Raw genomic sequence first — 26,040 nt, forward strand, 5'->3', positions numbered from 1 at the left:
CTTGCATACAGAAAGTAAGTGTTTGTTCAATTATAATACAAAAGGAAATAGAAAAATTAGTTGCTCAGAACCCAAACAGTGAGCAGTTGAGAAAGGCTCATTTTAACAAAGCAGCTCTCTCTTGCACGCACATTCTGTTTCACACATACACAATATTTCTAGTATCTTATTGGCTGGACAGAATTGAATTATCAGGAAAAATCATCCACATCTTAATTATGGAATGCTGCTTTAAAAAAAAAATGAAAAGAATTTTAAAGTTTCATTTAGTTAATCCATATATTTAAAAAAATCCTAAAGCTTTATTCTAAACCATATTTTTACATCAGTGTTATATAAAAAGTCACATAATATACTTTGGCTTTGCTGGAATTTAGTATTCGTTAGTTTAAAAAAGAGAGTTGAGCAAAAGAGAAAGAAATCCTAATCTTTTATACATAAAGAAAAAAAAGTCAAATGTCATTACTTCCATAAATCTTATGTGAATGCTTAGTAACTTTATTTTTATATTCCAGTGCACACATAATTGTTTCTGCAATTGTGAAATTGTGAAGTAGGTAGGAAGTTAAAAAAAACAGCATCTTTCTTCTATTACAGGATTGGACATAACTCAGGCAATGAAATTCCACTGTACAATTCAGAAATTAAGACAAATGGTTACAAACTCATTTTAGTGCCTAAGCTATTTATTCAGACCATTTCTGAACTATTTGTTTCAAACTTTCTGTATTTTCAATTGACAAGGAAATATCGTTGACTTCTACCTGAAAACAAGCTGAAACAAATAAACAAGAACATGGCTGAACCCAGAAGTGCAGACTTAAATATCTAAATAATTTTGACTACAGTATTTTTTGATATGAACAGAATCTAGATAAATTTGGCTAGTAACAACCTGCTGCCAATTAATTGTCCTACAGCAGCCACATCAATCTTTTGCAATTGCTGCTGAAAGCTCAAGTGGTAACGGAGGATGGCAGTGTGTGATAGAAGAGAAGAACATATGAAGGGAAATACATTTTCTAATATACCCCCTCCAGCCCAGTCAAATTCTATGGTATAAGCCTTGCGTGACCTCCAGATGTGTTGGATCTCTGTTTCCTAACACTGGACAATATCAGAATGAAGAAAACTAATTTTGTACTGCACATTTCACTGTCAAAACTTTGGCTTGGGGTCATTAAGGTCCCAATATTTTTAGAATTACATTTGATATAGCTTCAGCTTGGGTTCCTCCTTAAAAAAAAAAAACATTCCTCTTTTGTTTTGTTTTAGTGAGAAATGGACTTCTTTTGAAGAATAGAGGAGTACATTACAAAGCCACCTGCTAAAGAACCTAATGCTTTATGACTTGCATTTATCAGACATGGAAGAATGCCAAGTTACTTTATAAGGTTTGGATAGTCTTTAAATCAGAATAGTAAAAAAAAAACCTATACTCCTGATGTTATTGCAGTTCTAGGGATTTCAACAAGCAGCACCAATTCGGAACAATGCACTCTGTGGAAACCAATGTCGCATTTAATGGGCTTCTCCCCATGAATTTGGGGGTAATGATGCCATAACTCTCACAAACTTTTATTCGTACACAGCAAGTCACACAAAGGGAAGTACACTTGATGCTTCTTCTGCTGCGCTTTCCCTACAGCCTATATTGTGTTGTACATAAGCACTGTTCAATTCAACTGCAAAGGCCAAATTCTAACACGGAATGGGAAACAGCACGTAAACTTTATCCTTGTCAATTGAAAAAGGAGGGTTCACATGATTGAATGCTCCTATATTAAAAATGTATTTCCCCAAAAGTTAATATCTCAAGAATTCTAACCAATCAGATACACTTGCAGGATATTTTTATATTTAATTGTCCTGGCCAATTGTGTGACCTCTCTAATGCTGGCAACTTGAAGTATACTACAACCCAAATGTAAGCCTTATCGCCTCCATAAAAACTCATACAATAGCAAAGACTATTCATAAGACAAAGCAGTTTCCTATGGATTCATAATAAGGGTATCTTAGCATGCTCATGCTAGCTACTATTTTTTTTTCAACTTTAGTGGAAGAGACAGATATTCTCCATACAGCTTCCTTCGTTTCAAAGGAACTCTGTACATTAGCTCAGCTTTAGACAATGAAGACACATGGAAGAAAGCAACTGCAAGTGGAAGAATAGGCTAGGTGTCCAACGTTGGCAATGTTTAAGACTTGTGGACTTCAACTCCCAGAAACCCCAGCCAGCATGGTCTTAATGTTGCCAAGGTTGGACTCCCCTAGGTTAAGGAGAAGCTCATTTGAAATTTAAGGCACATGTGGCAAAGCGCCTGAGATTCCCTTTATTTAGTTTGCAGGCCACGGATTCCAAATAGTACCCCCCCATTTTATAAAGAGGCTCACCTCAATCCCTCTTGCATGTTGAGAAAAAGAAATGTTAATGTGAAAACACCCCTCTCCCAAAGTCACACTTCAAGAGCAAGGACTTTAATCAGACTGACAGAAATCTATCACCCTCTCAATTAGGTGATGGAACAAAATTGAACAAGAGGGATTTTTCACTGGCATATTCAGAGAAAGGTGCAGGACATCTCACTTGATGACAACTGAAAATTGACCAGGTTGTTTTGAAAAAAAAAAATCAGAAAAGGAAAGAGAACAAGAAGCAAACAGAAAGTTTTTCTACATGGTCTTTTGTCCAGCATAGGCAAAGCATACTTTAAAAAGGACCTAGGAAAGCTGGCATTCTTAACACGTGGAACAGACACAAAAGATGATTTAACAAGAGGGCTACTGGGCACTGATCTTATAGTGAGAGGCACTGATTAGACTAAGATGACAAAAGTCTTTTGAGTATCATCACCTAAGAGGTCTGGGGTTCGTGGTCCTGCCAGTTACAAGCCATTATAGCCCTACTTGCTGCAGCTTAAAAGCAAGAAAATGTATGCTAAAAGCAAGAAAATGTATGCTACTGATACACCAGCTATTCAATCAGCAAATGTTGATTAGTGATTTTTAAAAAATGGTTCCCCTACTACAAGGAGGAAAAAAGGCCTTTGTTACAGAGTGTTTGTTACAGACTGCAGACAAACAAATGGGATTTCAGCCCTAAAAGGGTTCTTATCCCTAGTACCAGAATCTTGGGGTTAGAACAGAAAATTTTGGCAGAATGCCCTATTAGTCTACATCACTATGTCTCAACCTTTACAACTTTAAGACATGTGGACTTCAACTCCCAGAATTCCCCAATCAGCCATCATGGCTGGCTAGGAATTCAAAGAGTTGAAGTCCACACTTCTTAAAAGTTGTTTAAGCTGAGAAACACTAGCCTATGTAAAATAAATAGCACAGGTCAACAAGAAGAATGAAAAAAAAATCCTTCTCTTTCGGGGGAACAGAAAGTTCTCTCAATCTGATTTTTGGAGCAAGCCATTTCTAGGACCACATGCAACCCCCCCCTCCCCTTTTAATGGAAGATACACACCTAATGGAATAAGCAGTTTGGGATTTACAGTCACTGAGGGCACCATTTGAGACATCACTGGTTTGCTGAAGGAGGGATTCGGGTGCAGCTTGGTGTTTCCGATTCCTGCTTGCAGGGCTGTCCTTAGAAAAAAACAGCGTTAAGAATCAGTTCCCAAACTATTTCACATACTTGTGGATCACTTCAAAGGGCAGCCTTCTGGAATATAGAAATGCTGGATGTGTGTATTTTATCCATAAAGCAGTGGAACAGGAGAGACCTCGATGTTGAACCATTGGAGACTAGTCAAACCAGAATGCAGCCCTGTGTGATGAGTCTTGATGAGTCAGATCTGGGTTCTGCAAACAGGCTGCCAATTGCCTAGTGAACAATGACCTGGCTAGCAGATTGTGTTAAGATTATGGAATCAGTAGTTACGCAGGTCCATTCCAGACCACAATCTGGAAACCAAAATCAAGTTATGCTTCTTTACTGATTCCCTGCATATGAACTGCATATTATTATAGAAGAACTTCCAGACAGGGCAAGCACTTCTCCAGGAAAAGCTGCATTTAATGTAAGGGCAAAAGAACCATCTCACCTGACATTTGTCCCATGACTGTCCCAACCAATTTCTACAGGGTAGGAAGGTGGACATTGGATCTAGATGTGCTCTGCAGATCTTGAAATAAGCACCAACTGACATATCTTTAGTTAATGTTTAATGCGCCAAGTTTCCATTCCAAGGCTTTTAATCTGTAGTGTGAGTACTTCTTGTTTAAAAAATTCAAAATTAGCACCTTTATTTTTGAACGAAATGGCTGTAACTGATGACTGGTAAAATCCAATTACTGGAGACGATGCTCATGAATGCAAATAATTCAGCATGCAGAGATGATCTGCTCATCCACATATTATCCCCCCCCCAAAAAAAAAATTAGTCTACTGAACCTTATTCCCTGAAGAAGAGTTGGGACTGTAACTCATGGACTTCCTGGTCACCCCAACAACTTACATTCTGGGGAGTTGGCAGTCCCAAGATATCTAGAAGGAATAAGGTTGGGCTATATTAAGACTAAGCGAGTCCTTTTTTCAATTCTCAGAAAAAATAATAATAATCATACGTGGTGGGCTTGACCTGTAGCATATGTACAACTATAGTTGGGTTTCTTACAGAAAAAGGTTTCTCTTGCTCCAAAAATAAAATTGAGCATGCTTCATTTCATTAAAGTGGAGGCAGAGTCAATCATGGGCACTCTGCCTCTTCCTTTAGCATGATTCACTGTTGCTCCCTCCATCGGCACGAAGATCAATAAGGCAGCGTATCTTGACTGCTAAGAAAGATGAAGTCAGAAGCCTGAGTTTCAGTGCTTCTTCAGGCTGTCTTTTCAGAACAGAGAGGGTGTTTTTTCTTTCTGGCCTAATGGGCTCAGTGCTTCTTCACATTCTGGAAGGTAGAGACCGCACATCAAATAGCCAAATGCCAGTTCAGATGGATTCAGACAGGGGTAGTGCTGTCCTTCTGACTGTTCATGACTTCACAAATCTTCCCCTGTTTCCAGCCAACTTTCATCTTTTAGCTCCTCTGCCTGTCCTTCAGAAAACTTAGTGGGAGTCCCAGCGTGATCCATAAACATGTTGGGTATATCTTTGCCAAAGTAGATTTTGCTGTTGGAGGCAATCGCTTTGTATTTCATTAACTGCAAGTATTCTGGGGTCAGTTTTAGCTGCAAGGAGAGAGAAATAGAGCATAACCACAAGTCCAGTTATGAAAACGAGTTTTCAAGACTTCTGCTCAGTTTTTGGATCAAAACCAATTGTGTGGCTTATAATACTTTGAAAATCCAAAAATAGAGCAACGTAAATATCTTGCAAGCTAAAATGAGGCTAGTTAGGTTTAGGTTAGGTTTAGGTTAGGTTTATTGGACTGATATGTCGCCCTTCTCCCAAAGGACTCAGGGCGGCGTACAACATAAAAACACATATTACAAAAGTTAAAAGAAAGATTAAATAGAATATCCAAAAAAAAACCCCAGCAGACATTTACAATGAGATTTAGAAATTAAATTAAAATTAACAATTAAAATTAAAATTAATTTCCAGCAAGGCCGGCTTGCTGGAAAAGCCAACTTTTTAGGGCGCGCCGGAAGGACCGGACGTCGGGAATTATATGAAGCTCAGGGGGCAGCTCATTCCAAAGGGAAGGCGCTCCCACAGAGAAGGCTCTCCCACTGGGGGTTACCAGCCGACACTGCCTGGCCGCCGGCACCCTGAGGAGGCCAACTTTGTGGGATCGTACTGGACGGTGGGAGGCTACTGGTGGCAGTAGGTGATCTCGCAAATACCCTGGGCCCAAGCCATGGAGCGCTTTAAAGATCATAATACCTTGAATTGCATCTGGAAAACAACCAGCAACCAATGCAGAGGCCGCCTAACATGGGAGCACCTAGGTACCCCCATGACAACCCGCGCGGCCGCATTCTGGACCAGCTGGAACCTCCGGGTGCTCTTCCAGGGCAGTCCCATTTAGAGAGCGTTACAGTAGTCCAGGCGAGAAAGGACGAGGGCGTATGTGACTGTGCACAGGGCATCCCGATCCAGAAAGGGGCGCAACTGGCGTACCAGGCGAATAATGGAGATTATTAGTTCGTTGACTCAGGCACTGCCTTACTGTGTTATATAAATAGGCTATTGCATTCAGCAATAATAATAGTTTGTTTGAATATAGCACAATATCCAGAGACACTCTGAAGAAATGGGACTATCCAGCGGCTTCTGCTCTTTGCGATTATGGTAACATGCAGAAAACCGTGACCCGTCAAAACCGTGGTCCACAAAAGCGCGCTCGACGAAAGCGTGCATTTGACGTCATCACAGCGCGACGAAAAAATTAAAATAAAAATAAAATTAAAGCAAGCCGATTCACATAAAGGTAAGGGTTAGGTTTAGGGTTAGGGTTAGGTTAAGGGTTAGGTTTAGAGCATTAGGGTTACGTTTAGTGTTAGGTTAAGGGTTAGCATTAGGTTAACGGTTAGGTTTAGGGTTAGATTTAGGGTTAGGTTTGGGGGGGTTAGGGTAAGGTTTTCGCTTTATTTTTACATTTATCGATCACAGCGCGATGTTTTCATCGCGCTGTGATGACGTCACGTACGCGCTTTCGTCGAGCGCGCTTTTGTCTACCGCGGTTTTGTGGTGGAACCGCAGAAAACAACCCATGTACATATCTGCCCTTTTGTGTCCCAATCAGGATTTAATGGCAGCGCAACAGAACACAATCAATGTTGCTAGTTTTGGGGTAAGATCTATTTAATTTGTATATATTTTAATCTTATATTTTAAATTTTATGTCATATAGTATGTCTTATTTTAATTGTGATGCTTCTGACACAACCAACCAACAATCCAACAATCTGTACATGGGAGAAACATAATCTACATTTGGGATTCAGCATGTTGTGTAAATATCTTCTCTTATGTATCTTGTAATAATATCTCAGTGCTGCGGCTATAACTATGATGTAGGGATCACATGAGAGAAACATCTACTTTTGTGTCCAGGAGAAAGAGGAAAACCTAGCGTGGTTTGCCAGCCACAAACTGGTTGATAAATAAGTCAATGGTTAGCAAGTAATCAAGAACAACTTTTTAAATCCGTAAGATTTTTGGAGTCACACAGATTCCATCAAGAACCTGAGGATGGAGAAGCTCAAACAAGGGAGCGACCACAGTGAGAATAAAGATCAAAACAACTTTTAAGATTTTGCAGTTGCAGCATCAATAAACTGAGCTCCAGGCCAAGGAGGCACAGCGGAATCTCTCACCTTGTTGGCTTCTGCCATCTTCATGGCAGTGTAACATTCAGCATCCGCTTTCGCTTTTTCTCTGGCAAGGAATGCAGCATCTGCAAAAGGAGGGGAAGTGAGTGAATAAGACTTCCAAATGCAGAGAAGCCTCAAGTGACCTGAAAATATGAAGATTAAAAGGGGAGGAGGAGGAGCAAGCCTTTTCTAGAAGAAATGCTCATTTCTATCTGCAGAATTGGTCAAATAGTTTCCATCTGAAGTCATTTTTTCTCTTAATCTTGATCAGAACAAGAACAAAAACATGGCAGCCAATCATTAAGAGAATAATCTGGAGGAGGAGGAAATGAAGCAGAGCAGTTTTCCTTAATCTGATATCCTGCAGACATTCTAGGCATCACTATAGTCAGTAGAATCGGTGTAGTATGAAGGTCACTAGGTTAGGAAAAGTTAGAATAGGGCATCACCCTGGCATGGCCAAAATCTCTTCCGCTCAGCTTATGATCAGTGACAAAAGGAAATCTGAACAAAAAGAACATGCTTCAGTTAAAAACTCAAACTTTTCTGTGTGAAACCTAGTAAACCTGTGTAAATCAGATGCTTTTCAGCATCAAGTGCAACAGATATAATTTAGACTGTTCTAGTTTCAACTCCCCCCCCCCCCCCGCAAGAAAAACACACACACACAAGAGTCAGTGAGGTAGAGATGGTTGGAATTAGATCAGGGAGATGCGAATTCAATTCCCTCTAAAGCGCATGGCTGAGAGACAATGCTGATGGAAAAGTACAAAGAATTATGATTCTGCCTACGCTGACAAGCACATGTCACCCTCCACTTCCCACTTCCACTGAAATGTTTGTGTTCAGCGCAAGCATCATCTATTGCATAATGCTCTATCCCCAGGAAAACAAATTAATAAAAGCGTTACAGTGTTCTGATAGTTTGCAAAGCTATTATTCTAAGAGAAAGAATTTCCAAGTTTAAAAAGCCAGTTCATAAAATAACTGCTAAACATGACCACAGTTAATACCCAAATTTCTGTTGCTAAGCAAGGCAGTTAAGTGAGTTTTGCCCCAATTTATGAATTGTCTTGCCACAGTTGTTAAGTGAATCCCTGCAGCAGTTACTGTAAGTTAGTAACACGGATGTTAAGTGAACCTGGCTTCTCTGTTGACTTTGCTTGTCAGGAGGTCCCAAAAGGTGGATCACATGACCTTGAGAGCCAATTGCCAAGTGCCTGAATTTTGATGATGTGACCATGGGGATGCCGCAACTGTTGCAAGGGTGGAAAAGTCGTAAGTCGAGCTTTACTGCATAAAAGCAATGCAGGCAATTGCTCGACTTGCAAATGATTTGTTTTAGTGACAATTTAAAGTGGCAATGGTACTGAAAAAAAGTGACTTATGACTTTTTCACACTTACGACCATTGCAACACCCCCACAGTCCCATGATCAGAATGCTTGGCAATTGGCTCATGTTTATGATGCCTGCAATCATGTGATCACCTTTTGCGAGCCCTTGACAAGCGAAGTTGATGGGGAAGTCCATTCTCACGGGGTTTCAACACACACCCATCTATCAACACCTCCATGTCTGTTCATATACCAATGGACAACAATGTCAACAGCCCAAAGTGTGTGCAGTTCAAGGGGTATACAGTACAGGATCCAATTGCCGGAGCAACTATACGGGTCTGAACAAACCCCCAGGTTTGCTACTTAAGATACAGCTGGACATCCTGTCTCCTCGCCTTCAATCGCTTAGGATACAGCTGGATCGTTTCAAAGGCCTGGCACTCAGCAGCACATCCCGATGTAAAAGCAAGCTATTAGCCCTCTGCCAAGGCCTGCCTAATGAGGAGCTGCTGCTCTGTAAACCACTAATTAGCTCCTTGGAGACATGCTGCATCGCTTGACAGGATTCGTAATGAACTTAGCTTAGCAAACCGGTGCTTATAGGCAGGCCAGAGGAGCCTTTTCCCTGCACCAGCAGCTTATTCCCAAAAAAAGGATCAACAAATGGAAAATCCTCATGTCAGCATCTCCTTCTTACAAGGATAGCCTGAAGGCTTTGGCTTGGTGGCACAGCACATGCTTTGTAGGCAAAGTGCCCAGGTTCAATTCCAGCTTGTGATGCAGAGAAAAACCTGGGTTTAAAATCTTTAAGAGCCAGTGCCAGTTGGTGGATACAATAGCAGAGTTGGAAGGGACTTTGGAGGTCTTCTAGTTCAACCTCCTGCTGCAGTTTGGACAGTGACAGAAGCGGTACTCGGTGATGAGATAGCACATGATGCGCCAGGTGGTATATGCTCTGCCTCCTTTCCGGGGACAGGAAAACCTCGCACGACATCGAGTTGATGGTGGTTCCCAGATGAAGGAGGGACGTGGTTGGGCGCAGATGGCTCTTGGGCAGATTGAGGACAAATCCATGGTTTCGCAATGCGTCCATCGTGACCTGTAGGTCTCGGAGGGCCTGATCTCGAGAGGACGACAGCACCAACACGTCGTCCAAATAACAATTGATGCGTATTGGAATTGAACGAAGAGAGGCTGCCAATACTGCCAGAAGTTTGGTGAACGTGCGCGGGGCCGAGGAGAGGCCGAATGGCAAGGCCCGGTATTGATAATGACGGCCGTTGAAGTGAAACCGCAGGAACTTCCGATGTGCCGGATGAATGGGCACATGGAGGTACGCTTCTTTGATGTCTATGGAAGTCATCATGTCGCCTTGGCGGATGGAAGCCAATATGCTCTTTAGAGAGTGCATTTTGAATTTTTGGTATTTGATATACTGATTGAGCTGTTTCAAATCTAGGATTGCCCTCCATCCCCCGGAGTTCTTTGGTACTAGGAACAAGATGGAATAAAACCCTAGGCCTCCCTGCCCTTTGGGAACTTGTTCTATGGCCCTGATGGTGAGAAGATGAAATATCTCGGTGTCCATAAGGCGCCGCTTTGACGGGCACCTGGGCACAGGGCACCTGATGAACCTTCTCGGGGGGATGGATAGAAATTCTAGCGTGAGACCCAAACTCACTACTTGAAGGGCCCAGGCGTCTGACGTGAGCTCCGCCCATTGGTGGGCGAAGGCCAAGAGACGTCCTCCTATGGGCCCTACCTCCTGCGAGTCAGCGGTATCTGCGGAAGGATCGGTTGCCCGCTCCTCGGAATGACCGTCTACTCTGCGCCTGACTCTGCTGGCGCCCCCTGTCTCTGGCCCCAGCTCGGTCCTGGCCACGATCCTGTGCCTGGGAGAACCCCCTGGTATAGCTGGGGACATAGGGGGCGGAAGTAAACCCCGAGTCCCCAGACCGAAAGGGCTGCCGTCTACTATAAGGCTGTGGTCTTCTGGTCACACGGGCACTTGTGGAGGGAAGCACCTTACGTTTGTCCCGAGTCTCAATGAGAATGGGATCCAGCACTGAACCAAACAAGGCCCCGCCCTTAAAGGGCGTGGATGCTAGACGCCACTTAGATTTGATATCAGCTTGCCAGTGGCGGAGCCAGAGCAAACGGCGAGAAGCCACATTGGAAACCACAGCTCGGGATGCAAATTTTGCCGCGCTAAGGGTGGCATCAGCAGAAAACTCTAGGGCCGCTATCAGCTTGGTGACATCCTGATGGAGGCGCAGTTCCTCCGGGTCCAGCCTTTCCTGTAGTTGTCTCAGCCAAACTAAGGAAGTCCTATTAAAGAAAGAAGCTGCAGTAGCTGAGCGCAAGGCCCACGCTGCTGCCTGATGAGTTTTGCGAATGACCGATTCGGCCTTGCGGTCCTCGGCCTTCAATCCTTCCAAAATTTCAGAAGGAATTAACGCCGGTGAAGCAAGAGCAGCGATGGGAGCATCCACTGTGGGAAACTGGAGGAGAGTCTCCAACTCTGGAGAAGATGTGAAAAGCTTCCTATCACCAGACCCAGGGGGCTTAACTGCGGTCGGCTCATCCCACTGCTTTTGGATTAAATCAAGAAAAAGCTTAGGGGATGGAATAAAATCTTGCAGAGCCACCTGCTCAGCAAAGAGCCGCTCGGTGGCATCCAGGCCCACAGCAGCACTTTCTGCAGAAATTGCCTCCCCCATGTGGGCGGTAGTCTTGGCCTTGTACAGCAGGGATTTGAAAAGAGTGTGCCTGAAGAGCCCAGGGGCCGGAGGCTGGTCCACAGGAAAGCCCTCGTCACCAGAGAGTTCCCTATCCTGGATTTCACCTTCCTCCACTAAGGGAGATTGTGCGCTAAACACAGAGTGTAAAGGGGAAGGAGGATCAGTTTGCAGAATGGAAGAATCCCCTTGTACTGCTTGGGGAGCCAGGCCTGAGTAGGCCAGAGTAGGCCTGGAGACCTGGGATCTACGCGCTAATTCCGCATCCACCCCTCTGGAAATAGCCTCTGAGATCATGCTGTAAAAATCAGCAGGAAGGCCCAAATCCTGGCCCTCCAGAGGCCTGAGGCCTGCAGCTGTGGGGGTGAACGTGGCAGAAGGCCCAGCGCGTGGAGGTGAACGAAGAGAAGCCCCACTAGCCTCCGAAATAATTGGGGGGGATCGAGGCCCGAAAACCCCTACCTCAGGAATAGGGCCCTGGAGAAGCTGAATATCAGGGGACCAACCCTGCCCAACGACCCTCACTGGAGACACAGGTTGCTGAACCAGAACCGGAGGGGAACAAATGGGAGCCCCAGATGCCTTGGGGGGAACCTTGGCTTTGTCTTTGCGCTTGTGCGACTTATCCCGAACAGTAGATGAGGCTCGAGGCCTGCTAGTAGAGGCCCTGGTCGCGGCCCTACTAGGCCCAGGGCTGGCCCCCCCCTCGCCAGGGGAGCGGGGCTCAGAAACTGGCCCGACAGTACCTTGCACTACCGATTGATCAGCCATGATATGAATCTGAAAGAGCTCAATCAGCGAAACAAAGGAATGCAATTGAAAGCACTCGCCAAGAACGCCACGTGGAAGCAGAGACCAAGAGAAGCGACCTCCTTCCTGAGTCAGCAAACTCGAGTGAGGGAAAAGGGAGGGGCGGAAAGCAGTGCGCAAACTCAAGCGCGCGGAGAAATTCTGCCTTCTCATCCCAGGCATTACTGCGCATGCGTGAAAAACGCTTCCAAATAAGGCAACCGGCATCAAAGGCGCGAAATTCAAAGAAACCGCAGGGGAAATTCCCAAACAGCCGATCCATGTAATCCTCCGGCAGCCGCTCCAGCGAGGGCACAAAGGAGGGAGGCGGGGAGGAGGGGAAGACCCGCTCCGACAAGCCACAGGCTCGGATCTGACCGCGCTCGCAGGCGGGTGCTATCCGGCGTGGAGGACAGCGCTGGGAGACTCAGCTTCCTTGCGCGCTGAAGTTAAGGGAGGGCAGGCGGAGAACGCCCCACTCCAGCTGTAGCAATCCGATATCCCTTCAAGGGAAATAGCGAGGGAGGAATCGGCTGGCAGAAATCTGCCGCCTTACCTCCAATCCAGCAAGAAATTCACAGTGGAAACCAAGTAAATCCAGCATTAACCTTGAAAAATTAGCAATTAATCAAGAGAGAGTTGAAAATAAGTCTCGTAGGCTTTGGACTGAGTAATAGAACTGGAAGGAAACGGAAGTCCAGTCAGAGGAGGCGTGACTTTGAAATTTGCATACTCAGTCTCAAGGCTAGAAGGCTAAGTTAACCCATGATTGGATTCCCGAAGCAGCACACAGGAGAACGGAGTGACTTCCCATAATTCCCTCCAGCTCCTGCTGACTTACCAGAAGTGTGCATTTGCATGTAGGCTGATAGGTACCACTTCAATTGGGCATATTAATAGGAACATGAAAGCAGCTCTCAACTGGGCATCTGCTGGGCAACAGTGATGTCACCGGCTAGTCCTTTCAACCCAGAAGCACCCTAGTGCCGCCGACACAAGTGCAATGCAATTTGTTGTTCAACTCTGCCTACTGCATACTCTTTAAATGGAAGTTAGGAGAAACTTCCTAATGGTAACAAGCAATGGTAACTGTCAATTTTCCGATTCTTGGTTTAATTGCAGTTCAAGGAGGATTTAAAAGTAATGAGTAGCCTTTGCTGGACGTTTTCAAGTGAAGCTGAATTGTAACCGATGCTTTAATTTGGATTTTTGCAGTGAGCAGGGGTTCGAACTCAGTAATCTAAATATTATCTTTCCCACTTCATGATTCTATGATTTACCTCCTTATTGTTTAAGGATAAAATAAAAAACTGGAATAAGCAAGAAAAGATTCTTCAAACGTCAGTGAAATGGGGAGAGGCTCCTAAAGCTGAAGACAGACGAACGGGGTTAAACAGAAGCAGATCACAAGATGGACACTACTGATTCATCCAAACCAAGATAATCTCCATTAATATAATTAAGATTTTTGGAATTTCCTTGTTCTTTCTGTAAACTGGATTTATCTCTTTCTTAGAACAGAACAGAACAGTTCCCTTCAAACAGGGAACATAGTGGTTGAAATCCTCAGACAGGACAAACACCTCTAAAGACACTGTTACTTACCTTCAATCTCAGATATTCTCTTCTCTGTTTCTTTTTCCATCACCTTCTGTCCGTATGTTATTTCAGCCACCTGGGCAATTTTTTCTGCTTCTGCATAGGCGAGAAAACACATCCAATTATTATAGGAGTCAGCAATGATGTTCAATGAAACTACAATTTTCTGGAGCAGAAAAGCTTCCTTCGCTGCCTCTCTGTGGGTGCTTCCTCCAAAGGGTGCTTAGAAATGATGACTTGTATACCTTTTCAGATGATTTTCTTTCCTCTTTTTTTTAACAGGGGTGGCTCATATTTTAAATTAGGATTTCTCTAATGATCTCTGATGACGTTAACTACCCTAGAGGAAATTACGTTTGTCCTCCCCCCTCCCACGTTATTTCACAAACTACCTGAGTATTTCAATACTTTCAGAGAATTCACAGCTTGCAACCTAAAATCATTCTGATCTTATATCCAATTTGGTTCAGATCCAGTGGGGAAAATACGCCCTTAGTTATTGTATGCACAATGTATACTTCTTAACCTCTGCCTTAGATGTCCTTCTATTCTTTTAGAAAATGCAATCCACACAGACAAAACAAGAAATGCCACCTTTTATGCTCTGCATAATTCTACAAGAATATTCATACATGAGAACAAGAACTGCACACCAACCAATGAGGGCCTTTTTGCGTTCTGTTTCAGCCTCTTTCTCCACAACTTTCTGCTTCTGAGCCGCAATCAACAGTTTTGTCTTTTCACTCTCCCTAGAGGGGACCAAGAAAGGCTTTAGCTAAAGGATTAAAATGACTTTCATAATAAAAGGCGTCTTCAAGTTACTGAACAGATTAGAATATGTACATATATAGAATAGCACTATACTGCTTCACAGTGCTTTACAGTCCACTATAAAGAAGAGTATTTCAGAAACTTACATGAGCTCATAATTTCTCCGAATTGTTTCTGGGATGTTTGGCTTTGTAACTCGGACAGCCTGATTGAACAGAAAAAGTGAGGATTATGAGGAAAGACTCTCAAAATGACCACAATGTTAAGAACTACACAGCTGACTGTTCAAAAGTAAAGGCATCCTGAAGATGTGAATAGGAACTAGTAAGATTAATGCAACAAAGGAAAGACTAGCTGGATGGAGCTCATAAGAGGTTTCAATAACTTATTGTTTATATAAGCACCATTTTTAAAAATAATCTTATAATCTATTCAGACATATAAAACTAAAATGTGGAAGTTGCCTAGACCACAACTTGAGGCATTTCTGTTAGGACAAAAGATGACAACCTAGAACCAATCCAGAACCAATATTTTGTCATCATGTTTACAACAATGGTAGAATCTCTGAACTTCAAATAGAACAAAGTCAAGATTAGTTTGCAATTCTCTCCTCTATCCCAGCGATTCTCTCTTTCAGGGAGTCCATTAAGTCAAGTAAATATTTTAAATTTTCTCCATTTTAACATCTAAATCTTGTTAGTTATATCCCATTTTAACCAAAGTTCTTTGGGGGTCCCTCAATCATTTTTAAGAATGTGAAGGGATCCTGAAACCAAAACATTGCACATTCTATACAGTTTTGCACCAGTATTTTGTTCTTGGGCTATATTTCAGCATTTTTCGTTACCTGTATGATGAGTCCTGGAGCCATGGTTGTCAGATCTTGTTGGAGAGCCAGTTTTAGGTTTTCATCAATCTGATCTAAGAAGGGATAAAGCAAACCGACAATACAATATTGCTGCAATAAAAACGGGAGAGAATATGGATGACAAGGCACTTATTCTCTGTAAGGAATTATAGGTCCATGAGACAGTAGTTTTTTTGGAAGCAGGTGGTTTCACTTTCAATTCCAACCCCTTTTATGCCAAAGATCACAGAAAATGTATGGATTTTCAAAATTTGCTGAACTTCCAGCATTATTAGCCATGAATGTGGAGAAATACTGGGATTTATAATTATATATGTCGCAGTATATTGGAATACTGGGACTTATAATTATAATATAATAATAATAATAATAATAATAATAATAATAATAATAATAATAATAATAATAATATTAGAGGAATACTGAGACTTACAATTCAGCATTATATAATTCAGCAATATTTTAAGGTATTAAGGCCACTGATAAGGAGATTATAATCTTTGACCAAACATTCATATAATCAATGGCACTTTCAAATGTTCATTTACTGCTAATTAGTTGTGTAAAAATGGTGCAAAGTTTCACTCCTGCCTCATCAACTAGATCTGCCAAAATTCCTGATTATACAACCCTAAACTACAAAACCACTATTTGTTTTCAACTGACTGATTTTTCCTTCTGAAACAAAATGAGGGTAGATTAATGAAAATATGTAATGTACTATTATGCTCTAGTTCTGGGTTCAAAGAAAATGATGTATGACACATTGCAACATTTAATTACTTCCACTGAGACAAGCTAAAAGCACCATTAATTTTTTTGATTGATAGATTTTGTGTCATCAAATTGCCCTCTGCTCTTAGTGACCACATATATTTTCTCTGTCCTTAACCTAGTCTTTCGAGTTTGTCAATGCTGCCATTAATGTTAGGAAAGTAAAAACTATTGCTGTGGATTCAATGATTTAACAAATATGCAAAGCCATAAATGCTCTCAAATTATGGAAAAGAGAAAGGAAGACAGCTTAATGAAATTCACAAACCTAACCCTTAAACTCCTCTCATTCTAGAGACATTGTAACCCCAACAGTTCTCTATTTTAATTTATGCATGTCATGCCGAAGACACTCACCAAACAATTCAATATAAACTTCCTGAAGTGTGTGAACGCTGCAAAACTGGTTCAACTCATGGTGGATTTTGTTGAAGATAAGAGCCTTATCATAATCTGCAGTATAGTTCTTTACTATATCATAGACTAGGAAGAGAGAAAAAGGGGTGTTAAAAAATTGTGCAGGCGAGAAATGGCATCTCATTTGTTATCACTATAGCCACGATTTGAGAACGGGAAAAACTCAGTACTTCTCTCCAGGCAACAAAGAATCCTGGGAATTAGGTGATTAAAAATAATCCTTAATTTTATTTACTTCGTATAAATGATTCATGCGATTTATCTTCCTTCCAGCACAACTGGGGCAGCCGTCTCCCACAATAAATCTAATCCCAAATCCAGCTCTGAAAAAAGAGGTTGGCAGTAATAACTCACCTGCACTTTGGATCAGGAAGTTCACAACCTCAATTCTGTCAAAATAGATCATCACTCCTCCGCTGCAGCAAAAAAGAAAAAAAAAATCAAGTAGGAGAGAGAAAGGTGAGCACCTGCTGAGATGGGTCACTTGGAAGAGAAGCAACATTGAGAGCTGTGCTAATCTCCCTTGGCAAAAAGAAAAAAACCCAGGAGTTTGGTAGCACTTTTTCTGACAAACACCTTTCATTAGAAGCCATAGGTTTTTCTCATGTAAGCCAACACCTTTTAATAAAATACATTATTTGGGGGGAAAAAGTGCTACCAGACTTCTGATTGAAAGAATAAGGTATCACGAGGTAGCTCAGAAAGTGAACCCTACCTGCCCCCAAACATATGCAGTGCTACTTTGTTTAAAAAAAAAAAAGATAGCAATTTTAGATTGATTGGTGCCCTTTAAGACTACTGCAAGAGGCTTCTCTGTGGATAAGTAAAAGGGAAACATCGCCATCTAGTGGTAGAGGCAAGAACATTCTTTGGATTGATAGAATGCAATCAGGTGTCCCATCTGAGTGAGAAAAATGAAGGAAGCAAATGTAGTAATATTGTCTTGGGTGCAATTCCAAAACAATTGGAACACTGTTTGAACACCATCGGAACTGACACATTCACCATCAGTCAATTGCAAAAGGCAGCTTTATTTGGAACAGCTTACATCCTGCGACCAGACCTCTAACACAATGAAACATCAATATCTGCCTACCCCACTCAGGTCCTGGGGAAGGACTTGATAGGTGGATAAAAATGGAAAAACCCAGTCTGAACATATGGCTGAGTGTGCCACAAACCATAATAATAATAATAAAAAATGAATCAAAATAAGATGTTTGGATGACAATCCTCCTCAAATACAACATCAGGAGTGGAAAAGGGGGAGAGTTTGCATTATCCCACATGGGCTCCATAAATGGGAAAATATAGAAATGAGGGGTGAAAGTGGAATAGAAATTGGTGCTTTCTGAGCTTCGTTGATTTCTTGCAGACACTTCATCGTGTTACCTAATTTGGGTAACAAAACATCTGCGAGAAAACAAGCTCAGAGAGCACGAAGGACCCCTCATTTCATCCTGAGATACTGATATTCTTCTCTATCGAAAATAGAAATACAAGAAATGATTACATTAATTAGTCAAACTACGTACATAACTTGGGGTTTTTGTGTGTGAAGTAACTGCAGCTTTGAACGCCAAATATCTTAACTCCAGGTTTCATGACTGACAATCCTACTTGCATTTTTATGCCATCTCTAAACACAGACTCTTAGGCTGTGGTATTAATTTTTAAAATCTTGCCTTTATCATTTTTATAAATAACTCAAGACAGCAAAAGTAGCTAATCCTTCTCCTACTTTCTCTACAACAACCACCTTTGTGAGGTGAGTTGGGCTGAGAGATTGACTGGCCCAAAGTCACCCACCTGGTTTTCATGTCTAAGGCAGTACTAGAACTCCCAATTTCCTGGTTTCTAGCCTTGATCACTAGACCAAACTGGTAGTTACATGGACAGCCAAATACAGGATCATAAGATACAAGATGATTCCATTTCCTATTTGTGTCATCTTGTGGCACAGTGGTTAGGGTGCAGTACTGCAAGCCACTTCAGCTGACTGTTATCTGCAGTTCAGCGGTTCTAATCTCACCGGCTCAAGGTTGACTCAGCCTTCCATCCTTCCGAGGTGGGTGAAATGAGGACCCAGACTGTGGGGGGCGATATGCTAACTCTGTAAACCGCTTAGAGAGGGCTGAAAGCCCTATGAAGCGGTATATAAGTCTAACTGATATTGCTATTGCTATCTGAAATCAACAAAAATAACACACCACATTTTCCGACATATATCTGTATCTATCTATCTATCTATCTATCTATCTATCTATCTATCTATCTATCCATCCATCCATCCATCCATCCATCCATCCATCCATCCATCCATCCACACACACACACGGTAAGCACTAATCAAAGTTACAAAACAAATTCTAGATTTATGTATGAGAAAGCCTTCCTCCACCTGTAGAGAAGAGAAAAGCTGAGAGATGGCAGATTCATGGATGGGGTTACAACCTTACCTTGTGCCACATGGAACATTCTTTACTTCATCTGTTTGTAAGGTGGTCTGGAAAGTAGAGATAAAGAGGACTATTAAGGAACTGCTTTCCTTAAGCTGAATTTCACTTCTGCAATAAGAAAAAAAACTTTCCTCTGGGATGGGGATAAGCAAAATTTGGCAGCTGACACTCACATAATCTTTTTTTTTTGAAGGGGAGGGGGATAAACAGCAGCAGAAAACAAGGTAATAAAGAAGGTCACAACTATTAAGAGATTCATCTTTTTACTTTTTCCCCTGACGGAGGAGGATTTTTAAATTATTGTGCTACAACTTATTATTTACTGATGCCAAATGATGTTTCTTGTCCCAGGAGAACAGAAAATTAATTTTGGGGACCGCAGAGCTCCAAGGGCTATAAAAAGTGGTCCTTTTTGCATTTTTGCATAGTGGCTTGCATAGCACTGGTCAAGTCTCTTTGGCTCAACTCAGGTAAATGCGACCCATCTGTCTAAAAGTAGCTCTACCTGATTGTCTTAGCCCCATCTTCTCTGCAACTTATCCGAGCTAGAAACAAACTGGCCATTCCAAAAGTTGCTGAACAATACAAATATATTCAACGTGCTGATTGAGAGCAGGTCTTGAAGATAAATTTCTTACCCCTATTGTGAAAAAGTGGAAGGTCTTGTTTGAAAACAGGTTTGGGGTCCATTCAGACAAGACAAAACGAAAGAATGTGAAGGAGTTGGAAAATGTGGCACGTGCAAAGAACAACTTCGTTTGCAGGCCTGCAATTTTAAGAGTAACTTTGCAAGAACTTTGCACAGCCTGATTATAAAATTCAGAGAGATAAAAGGCTTAATAAAACACAGCAGAAAAAAATGTACATATAAGGGGACAATAAATAAGGGGCAGTTACGATCTAAGTTAACCTGGGAAATAGATAATAGTAAAGAAAAATAAATAAACCTTATTGCCAAATAACAGTGTTTCCCACACATAAAACCAGTTTTTCCACTGGAAGTAAGAATTAAACAAATTGGAGTATGTAAATAATGTTTGTGACACAAGCTTGTTATACGTCTTGCCTGATTTATATGAATGATGTATTATTATGTTATTGTAAACCATCCAGAGTTAACTTCTTGTAAGATGGATGGCTATATAAATCTGATTAATTAATACATGTGGAGTTTATAGCTTGCTACACTACATGAATGATGGTTACTGCAAACTAGAATTCCTGGTGGTGGAAAGCAACTGGAAACCAAAACTGTAAGTATTCGGATACTCCTTTGGAGACAAGCTAGGATCAGTCATAGTTTCAGACTAAGATATGATTACCATGAATGGAGGAATTGAAATCCAAGAATAAAAGGTTAATTACAAATTTAAGTGTGGGCACAATTCCTCTTCATGCCACATTCCATTTTTATTCTATTTATAACCTCCTCAAGCATTCCCCACATTATGTTCCTTACCCAAACAACTTGTAACAGAAAACCTGGACTCTGAACCATAGGGTGTGGCAAGCTTCTTTCTTTATTCATTTCACAACAGTTGCTACATAATGAACCCCATGACAAAACAGTTCCTCAGGCTTGCACCCAAGATACACAAAGAACATTGGAGAATTACATATTAACAAAATCACCCCAAGATGCATTTAGGAGCATCTTCCGTGTGACATTTACGAGGTATAAATGTAAATCTGGCTTCTAGATACGTATTTATACTTTAGTAGCAACATATCGAATCATGTATTTACATTTTCCAATCAATTAGGAGTTGATTTGCTTATCCCCAACAAAATATACAACAATTATTGAGCTATATAAACTATGCATTGGACTAAAATGACACATCATATTGTTGAGACTGTGAATTAGAATCTATCAAGAAATGTCTATTTTAAGGTAGTCTTTAAAACTACCCTGGCACAGTTAGTAAAAGATCTCTGTGCTTCTCTCCCATAAGACAATTATATATAAAGACAAGATACCTGTACTGATTTATAGGAAGTTATGAAGGGGAGCATTAGATGGAAACCAGGTCCACTTGTAGATGTCAGAAGTGCTCCTCCTCTGTAGGGGAGAAAGGTATATATTTAAACAGATAATGCTGTGGTTCAGGGGTAGATTCCGGCAGGTACTACTTCTGGTTTGCTCGTGGGCGCGCTGTAGGCGCTTGTGACACACACATGTGCAATTTAATTAAAATTGTTCTGTGCATGCGCAGAATTGAAAAACAAGATGGCGCCACCTGGAGAACCGTTTTGGGGGCATGGCAGGCCTGAGTCGCTGCCAGTTCCAGCGACCCAGGTCACCAAACCACTACCGGTTCAGCTGAACCGGTCCAAACCGGTAAGGAAACCACCACTGCTCTGGTTCTTTGATCAGCAATTTCAGCCTTGTGATATCCCCACCAACCAATTCCAGATTATGTATTGCATTAACAAATCCAAAGCTTGCTTTTTCACTGTCACATTTTGCCTATGTCCTTTTATCAAAACTTTATTTACAACATTTGTATAGCATCCTATAAACTGAAGACAGCTCATCATAAATACAATTACCCTGAGCTTGTAACAACCTCAGGTTCAAAGTCAAACTTTTCAATCTAAATACTCAAGTTATGTATAAAAGAAGGGGGTGTTCTCCAGTGCCAAAAGACCACAAGTATCCCAAGCTAACCACTCTGGAGCTACTATTTTGAAACATGTACAAGCAATCTCAGTAAGCATATTCAAAATGAGATGCAATTTGCACACAGTCCTCAAATGGTCCAGGAGAAGCAGATTTTCACAGCTATTGCATTCAACTTAAAGAACCCTCTCCTAAATAAAGTTATGCATGGCACCAAGGTTGAAGTGAAGGGAAAAATTTGCATTTGCCATTTATTCAATCTTGCAAACTACATTTCTTAGCACGCATTCAACAATACAAAAAAAGCACAGTTCCTTCCAAGTATCTGCCCTTACCTGTAGTAAACACCAATGTGCCCTTCTTCAATCTTGTGTATTGCAGAAAAAAGAGAAGCTGCCACTAGGCTAGCAGCCAAAGCTGCAATGGCACCTAACTGAGTCATCCCTGAGAAAGTAACCTGAGAAAAGTTAAACAAAAAAAAAGGAGCAAGATAAGCACTTATGTGAATCTGTGCAAGACACTGGTTCTCTGCTCTGGGACAAGCTGTCCTCTCTAAAGTTATAGTTAACCTTGCGTGATCAGATCACACGATAAGGATTTCCTTGCATGATTGGATCAAGGTGCACAGTCCCAGCATACCTTTTCCATCAATAGCTAGCTGACTGTTCTCTGAACAACTGAAAATTCAGTTACGCATTTACCTTTAGCATTTGATGATCAACCCTACTGCCACAGAATATTCAGACTGTTTCATGTCATTGCTAAAAGATACAGTACGTTAGCCTATATATTTCTTATTAAATTTGATTAAAGTACTTGACATCCTACAAACCTCAGCTGCTTTTTAGGATGGCAGGGACAAATGTTCAGTCCTCTTGGCAACAGAAATCCATTTCACACACTCAGTGGTCATGGGCCCAATGAAATCTCATAAACTAGACAGTGAACACCAAGGAGCTCAACTTTACTCTTCTCTCCAATAGAGAGCATTATTTGCCTAATTTGCCAGTTTTACCAATGGCAGGTTATCGGAAAATGTCTACAGTATCAATTTAATTCCTTAAATGTTTTGTCAACGACAGCATTCATGTGAAGTAAAAATGTGATCAGAAGAGAACTGTAAAAACTGGGCTGCTGATTGTAACTTTTGCTATGTAGGATCGGATGCTGACCATTCAAATAGTGCCACAGATGTGTTCACTTTGCATTAATATTAAACGCAATCCACTGATAAACCTCTCCAGCATGGACTCTGAGGAAATCTGTGGCTGTTGGCATATTCTTCATGCAGAAATTAACAGTTTCCTGTATCTCTAAAGGCAGGACTAGAATCACAATGTGGAAACAAGAAATTGGCTAAAGTCTTTAAAGTAAGTGTAAAAAATTTCCAACTGTGGAATAGACTACTGCAAGTGATAGGTTCTCCCTTTTGATATTAAAGCAGAAATTGTTATATGCCAGTGATACTGATACTCAAGCCTCAACAACTTGATTCTAATGAAATATATTGATTTGCAATTCCCAGATTTCCCAATTTCTGGGCAGCACTAGTCAGGCAAGATTACTTCTGGTTTATCCTGATGAACCAGAGAATTGGACTAAATTACTCCATCGTCCTGTTCAGTTCTAAGATTCATTTTGCACTTTCCCGTTGACCATGTCTGCATTTTTCCTATCAGTAGGACCCAAATTCTGACAGATACTACAGTTGCTTTGTGATGTTGTTTTTTTTCAAAAAAAATTAGCTCAAAGACGTGCCCAAGTTGCCAGTTCTTTGAATTTTCAACCACTGCCAATGATAAGGAAACCAAGCAGGAAGAATTTAAACATGTCTTTTCAATTCTTATAGCTTATGCTTCTCTCAGCTTGCCAAACACCTCTTTAGATAACCAAAAAGAGGTTTAATATGTCAGTACACCTATGAGTTGTGGCATATCCAAAGGGCAGGAAACACACATTCAGCAATCAGTTTCTGTGAGCTGCAGCTATAGCAATGATATATCCATTACCCAATTCTAAATTTTCACTACAGCTGAAAAAGAAATGCAGTGCCCACCATGAGTAAAATTCTAATAGAAGAGAATGAGGTAAATTGCAGAAGTCACTAAGCTCAAATTTGTTGACAATGAACTGCTAAATAATGGTGGTTATATGCATGAACTAAGCTTGATTACTTATCAACTGAACCAACTGTAACTTGTTCAACATGTCCTGGCATAGTGAAGTCAGGCATATTAACCTAGTCTCCTGACAAACTTGTTAATGATTTTTTAAAAAGTTCACCAGGCACCTTTATCTGTAAATGAATTTCTATTCTTCCACCTTACCTATTCCTTAAAAACAGCAATGTCCAACCTTGGCAACTTAAAGACTTGTAGACTTCAACTCCCAGAATTCCCTGGCCAGCATGTCTTAAAGTTGCTAAGATTGGACACCCCTGCTTCAGAAAGACAACTGTTTCATCCTTTTGGGCTTCTCTGCCTCCTTTCCCAGCCCTCATTTTCTTCGGATTTGAAAGACAAGATTTTATTGGAATGTATCTGTTTTAAAACATTAAAAAAAACAAAAACACAAGAGAGTTCCTTTGGATGCATTCATCTGCTAGCACCAAGACTTAAGTAACCATGGAGCTCGCAATTATTTTCATCCAGCCATTCTCATTCCAACCAATCTCTCGCAGGATTGTTGTTTGTGGGAAGATCCCCCCCCCGCCAAAAAAAAGACCTCCCCTCCCCACTTAACCTCTCCAGCTCTTCAGAGAACAAACAGGATATAAAAAACAGTGGATAAGTAAACGAGAGAAGAGCCATATAACAATACAGGAAAGCGCTGTCGAAATTGTTCCACCAAAGAAAAAGGCAACAGACTTCTCCATTAGGAGTCCAAAAGGGCTACCTGGAAGTTTCTGGAAGACGTTTTTGCAACACCCCTGGAAGGCCCAGATTGGGGAAATGAAACGACCTGGCTGTGCCTTAAGCGGAGGACAAAATTTACAGCTAAAAACTGGGACGTTATTATTGTTATTATTATTGTTTCCTCTCTCTCTCTCCCCCCCCCCCTTTAGTATTGTGCACTGCCCAGGAGTTCACTGAAGTTGGGCGGCCAATGCTTTCAATAGAGAATAAATAAAAACAATCCTCATTCTTATTTCTTCCCAATGAAAGAAACGGGACGCTCTCCGGGCCACCTAAAGGGGAGAGAGAAGCGAGGAGGCGGCCTAGCGAAAGCACCCGGTTGGGGAGGGAGATAGAGATAGCAACGCAGGGATTCCCTACAGCCGGAAAGACGACGTGGAACCCCCGCCGGGTGCACCGCCGAGAGGGAGGAGAGGAAGCGAGGCGCCGGCCTAGCAGAGAAAGACAGCCGCGCGGACTGCCGCGCTTCACAGCCCCGGCACACTTACGGCCGCCCGCGCCTCCTGCTGCTATGGCCGCCCTGGCTTCCGGGTCAGTCGCGCGCCCGACGTCATCTCCCTGCGCCGGCAGAACTTGTTGGACGTTCGCCCCGCCCCCCCCCCTGAAGTATGGCCGCTGCTGCCGCCTTCTCTCCGACAGAGGGCGCGAGAGCCCTTGCAATCGCTTCTTCGCCGCAGACTCTTCTGCGTGTTACCCGGAACGTCGGAATGATGCCCCGAGCCGCCGTTTGAAGTAAGAAGCGGGCGATAAACTGAGCAGCGGTGCGGAGACGCGTTTCCCAGATGGCGACTGCCTTCCACCTCGTCTGGGGCAAAGGGGTGGAAGTGATGATTCGAAACGTGGGTCTTCGTGGGTCACAATGGGCTTGCATCCCTTTTTGAGTTGGCGTGTAGATTATGAGTCATTATAGTGTAGGAAGTTATCACCCAGCCCTCTCCCAGAAAAATGAAATATCCTAGGAAATATTGAAAAGGCAGAATATTTCTCTGGATGTGAAAAGGAAGAAACATGTTTTATTAAGGAGAGAATAGCTCCCTGTAGCTTCCTGCCCATCCCCACTTTGTTAATGGGCCATTAAGAAGGCCAAGCCAGTCCCTTTACATAATAAAGAGTTCTCCCCCTTCAACTCCAGAGTGATGGGATTAAGGCATGATAATATTGGCCCTTTACCCAACTCACCACATGGCATCTGAGAACTCAACCAAACCTGGATTGGAAACGCAGCCTAGAGAGTTGCCCCTGCATGAGCCCATGGGAGTCTGACAACCAATCAGAATACAAGCTCGAGATCAAAGGCCAGAGAGGGCATAAAACCAGGGACTCAGCTTCTCTCCGTCCCTTCTCTTTTCTCCACCAACATTGAAGCATGTGATCACCTTTTCTGTTCAGGACTCAAGCCATGTGGTCCTGTCCACCATTAAAACCATCTTTCCAAGCAGCCTCCATATCTCCAGTGTCTTTTTCCCCACT

At 42.0% G+C, this 26,040-nt stretch overlaps 1 protein-coding gene across 3 annotated transcripts; it reads right to left on the bottom strand.

Annotated features, from left to right (window-relative positions):
• Nucleotides 1-235: 235 nt before the first annotated feature.
• Nucleotides 236-25,136, bottom strand: ERLIN2 (ER lipid raft associated 2). Of its 3 annotated transcripts, none has more exons than XM_032229007.1 (12): nt 25,059-25,136; nt 21,991-22,112; nt 21,013-21,094; nt 19,033-19,079; nt 16,928-16,989; nt 16,514-16,639; nt 15,362-15,435; nt 14,658-14,716; nt 14,398-14,489; nt 13,747-13,836; nt 7,279-7,358; nt 236-5,184 (listed from the first exon to the last, which is right to left on the bottom strand). In XM_032229007.1, exons 2-12 carry the CDS (start codon nt 22,095-22,097, stop codon nt 4,996-4,998), a joined length of 1,008 nt encoding a protein of 335 aa, XP_032084898.1. In that variant the 5' UTR covers nt 22,098-22,112; nt 25,059-25,136; the 3' UTR covers nt 236-4,995. The 3 variants fall into 3 exon arrangements, with proteins under 3 accessions (XP_032084898.1, XP_032084900.1, XP_032084899.1); XM_032229009.1 differs by lacking the exon at nt 25,059-25,136 and adding an exon at nt 24,931-25,052; XM_032229008.1 differs by lacking the exon at nt 25,059-25,136 and adding an exon at nt 24,551-24,924.
• Between the last annotated feature and the right edge of the window lie 904 nt (nt 25,137-26,040).

Source organism: Thamnophis elegans, chromosome 13, assembly GCF_009769535.1.
Source record: "Thamnophis elegans isolate rThaEle1 chromosome 13, rThaEle1.pri, whole genome shotgun sequence".
In the NCBI taxonomy this organism is placed as follows: Eukaryota; Metazoa; Chordata; class Lepidosauria; order Squamata; family Colubridae; genus Thamnophis; species Thamnophis elegans.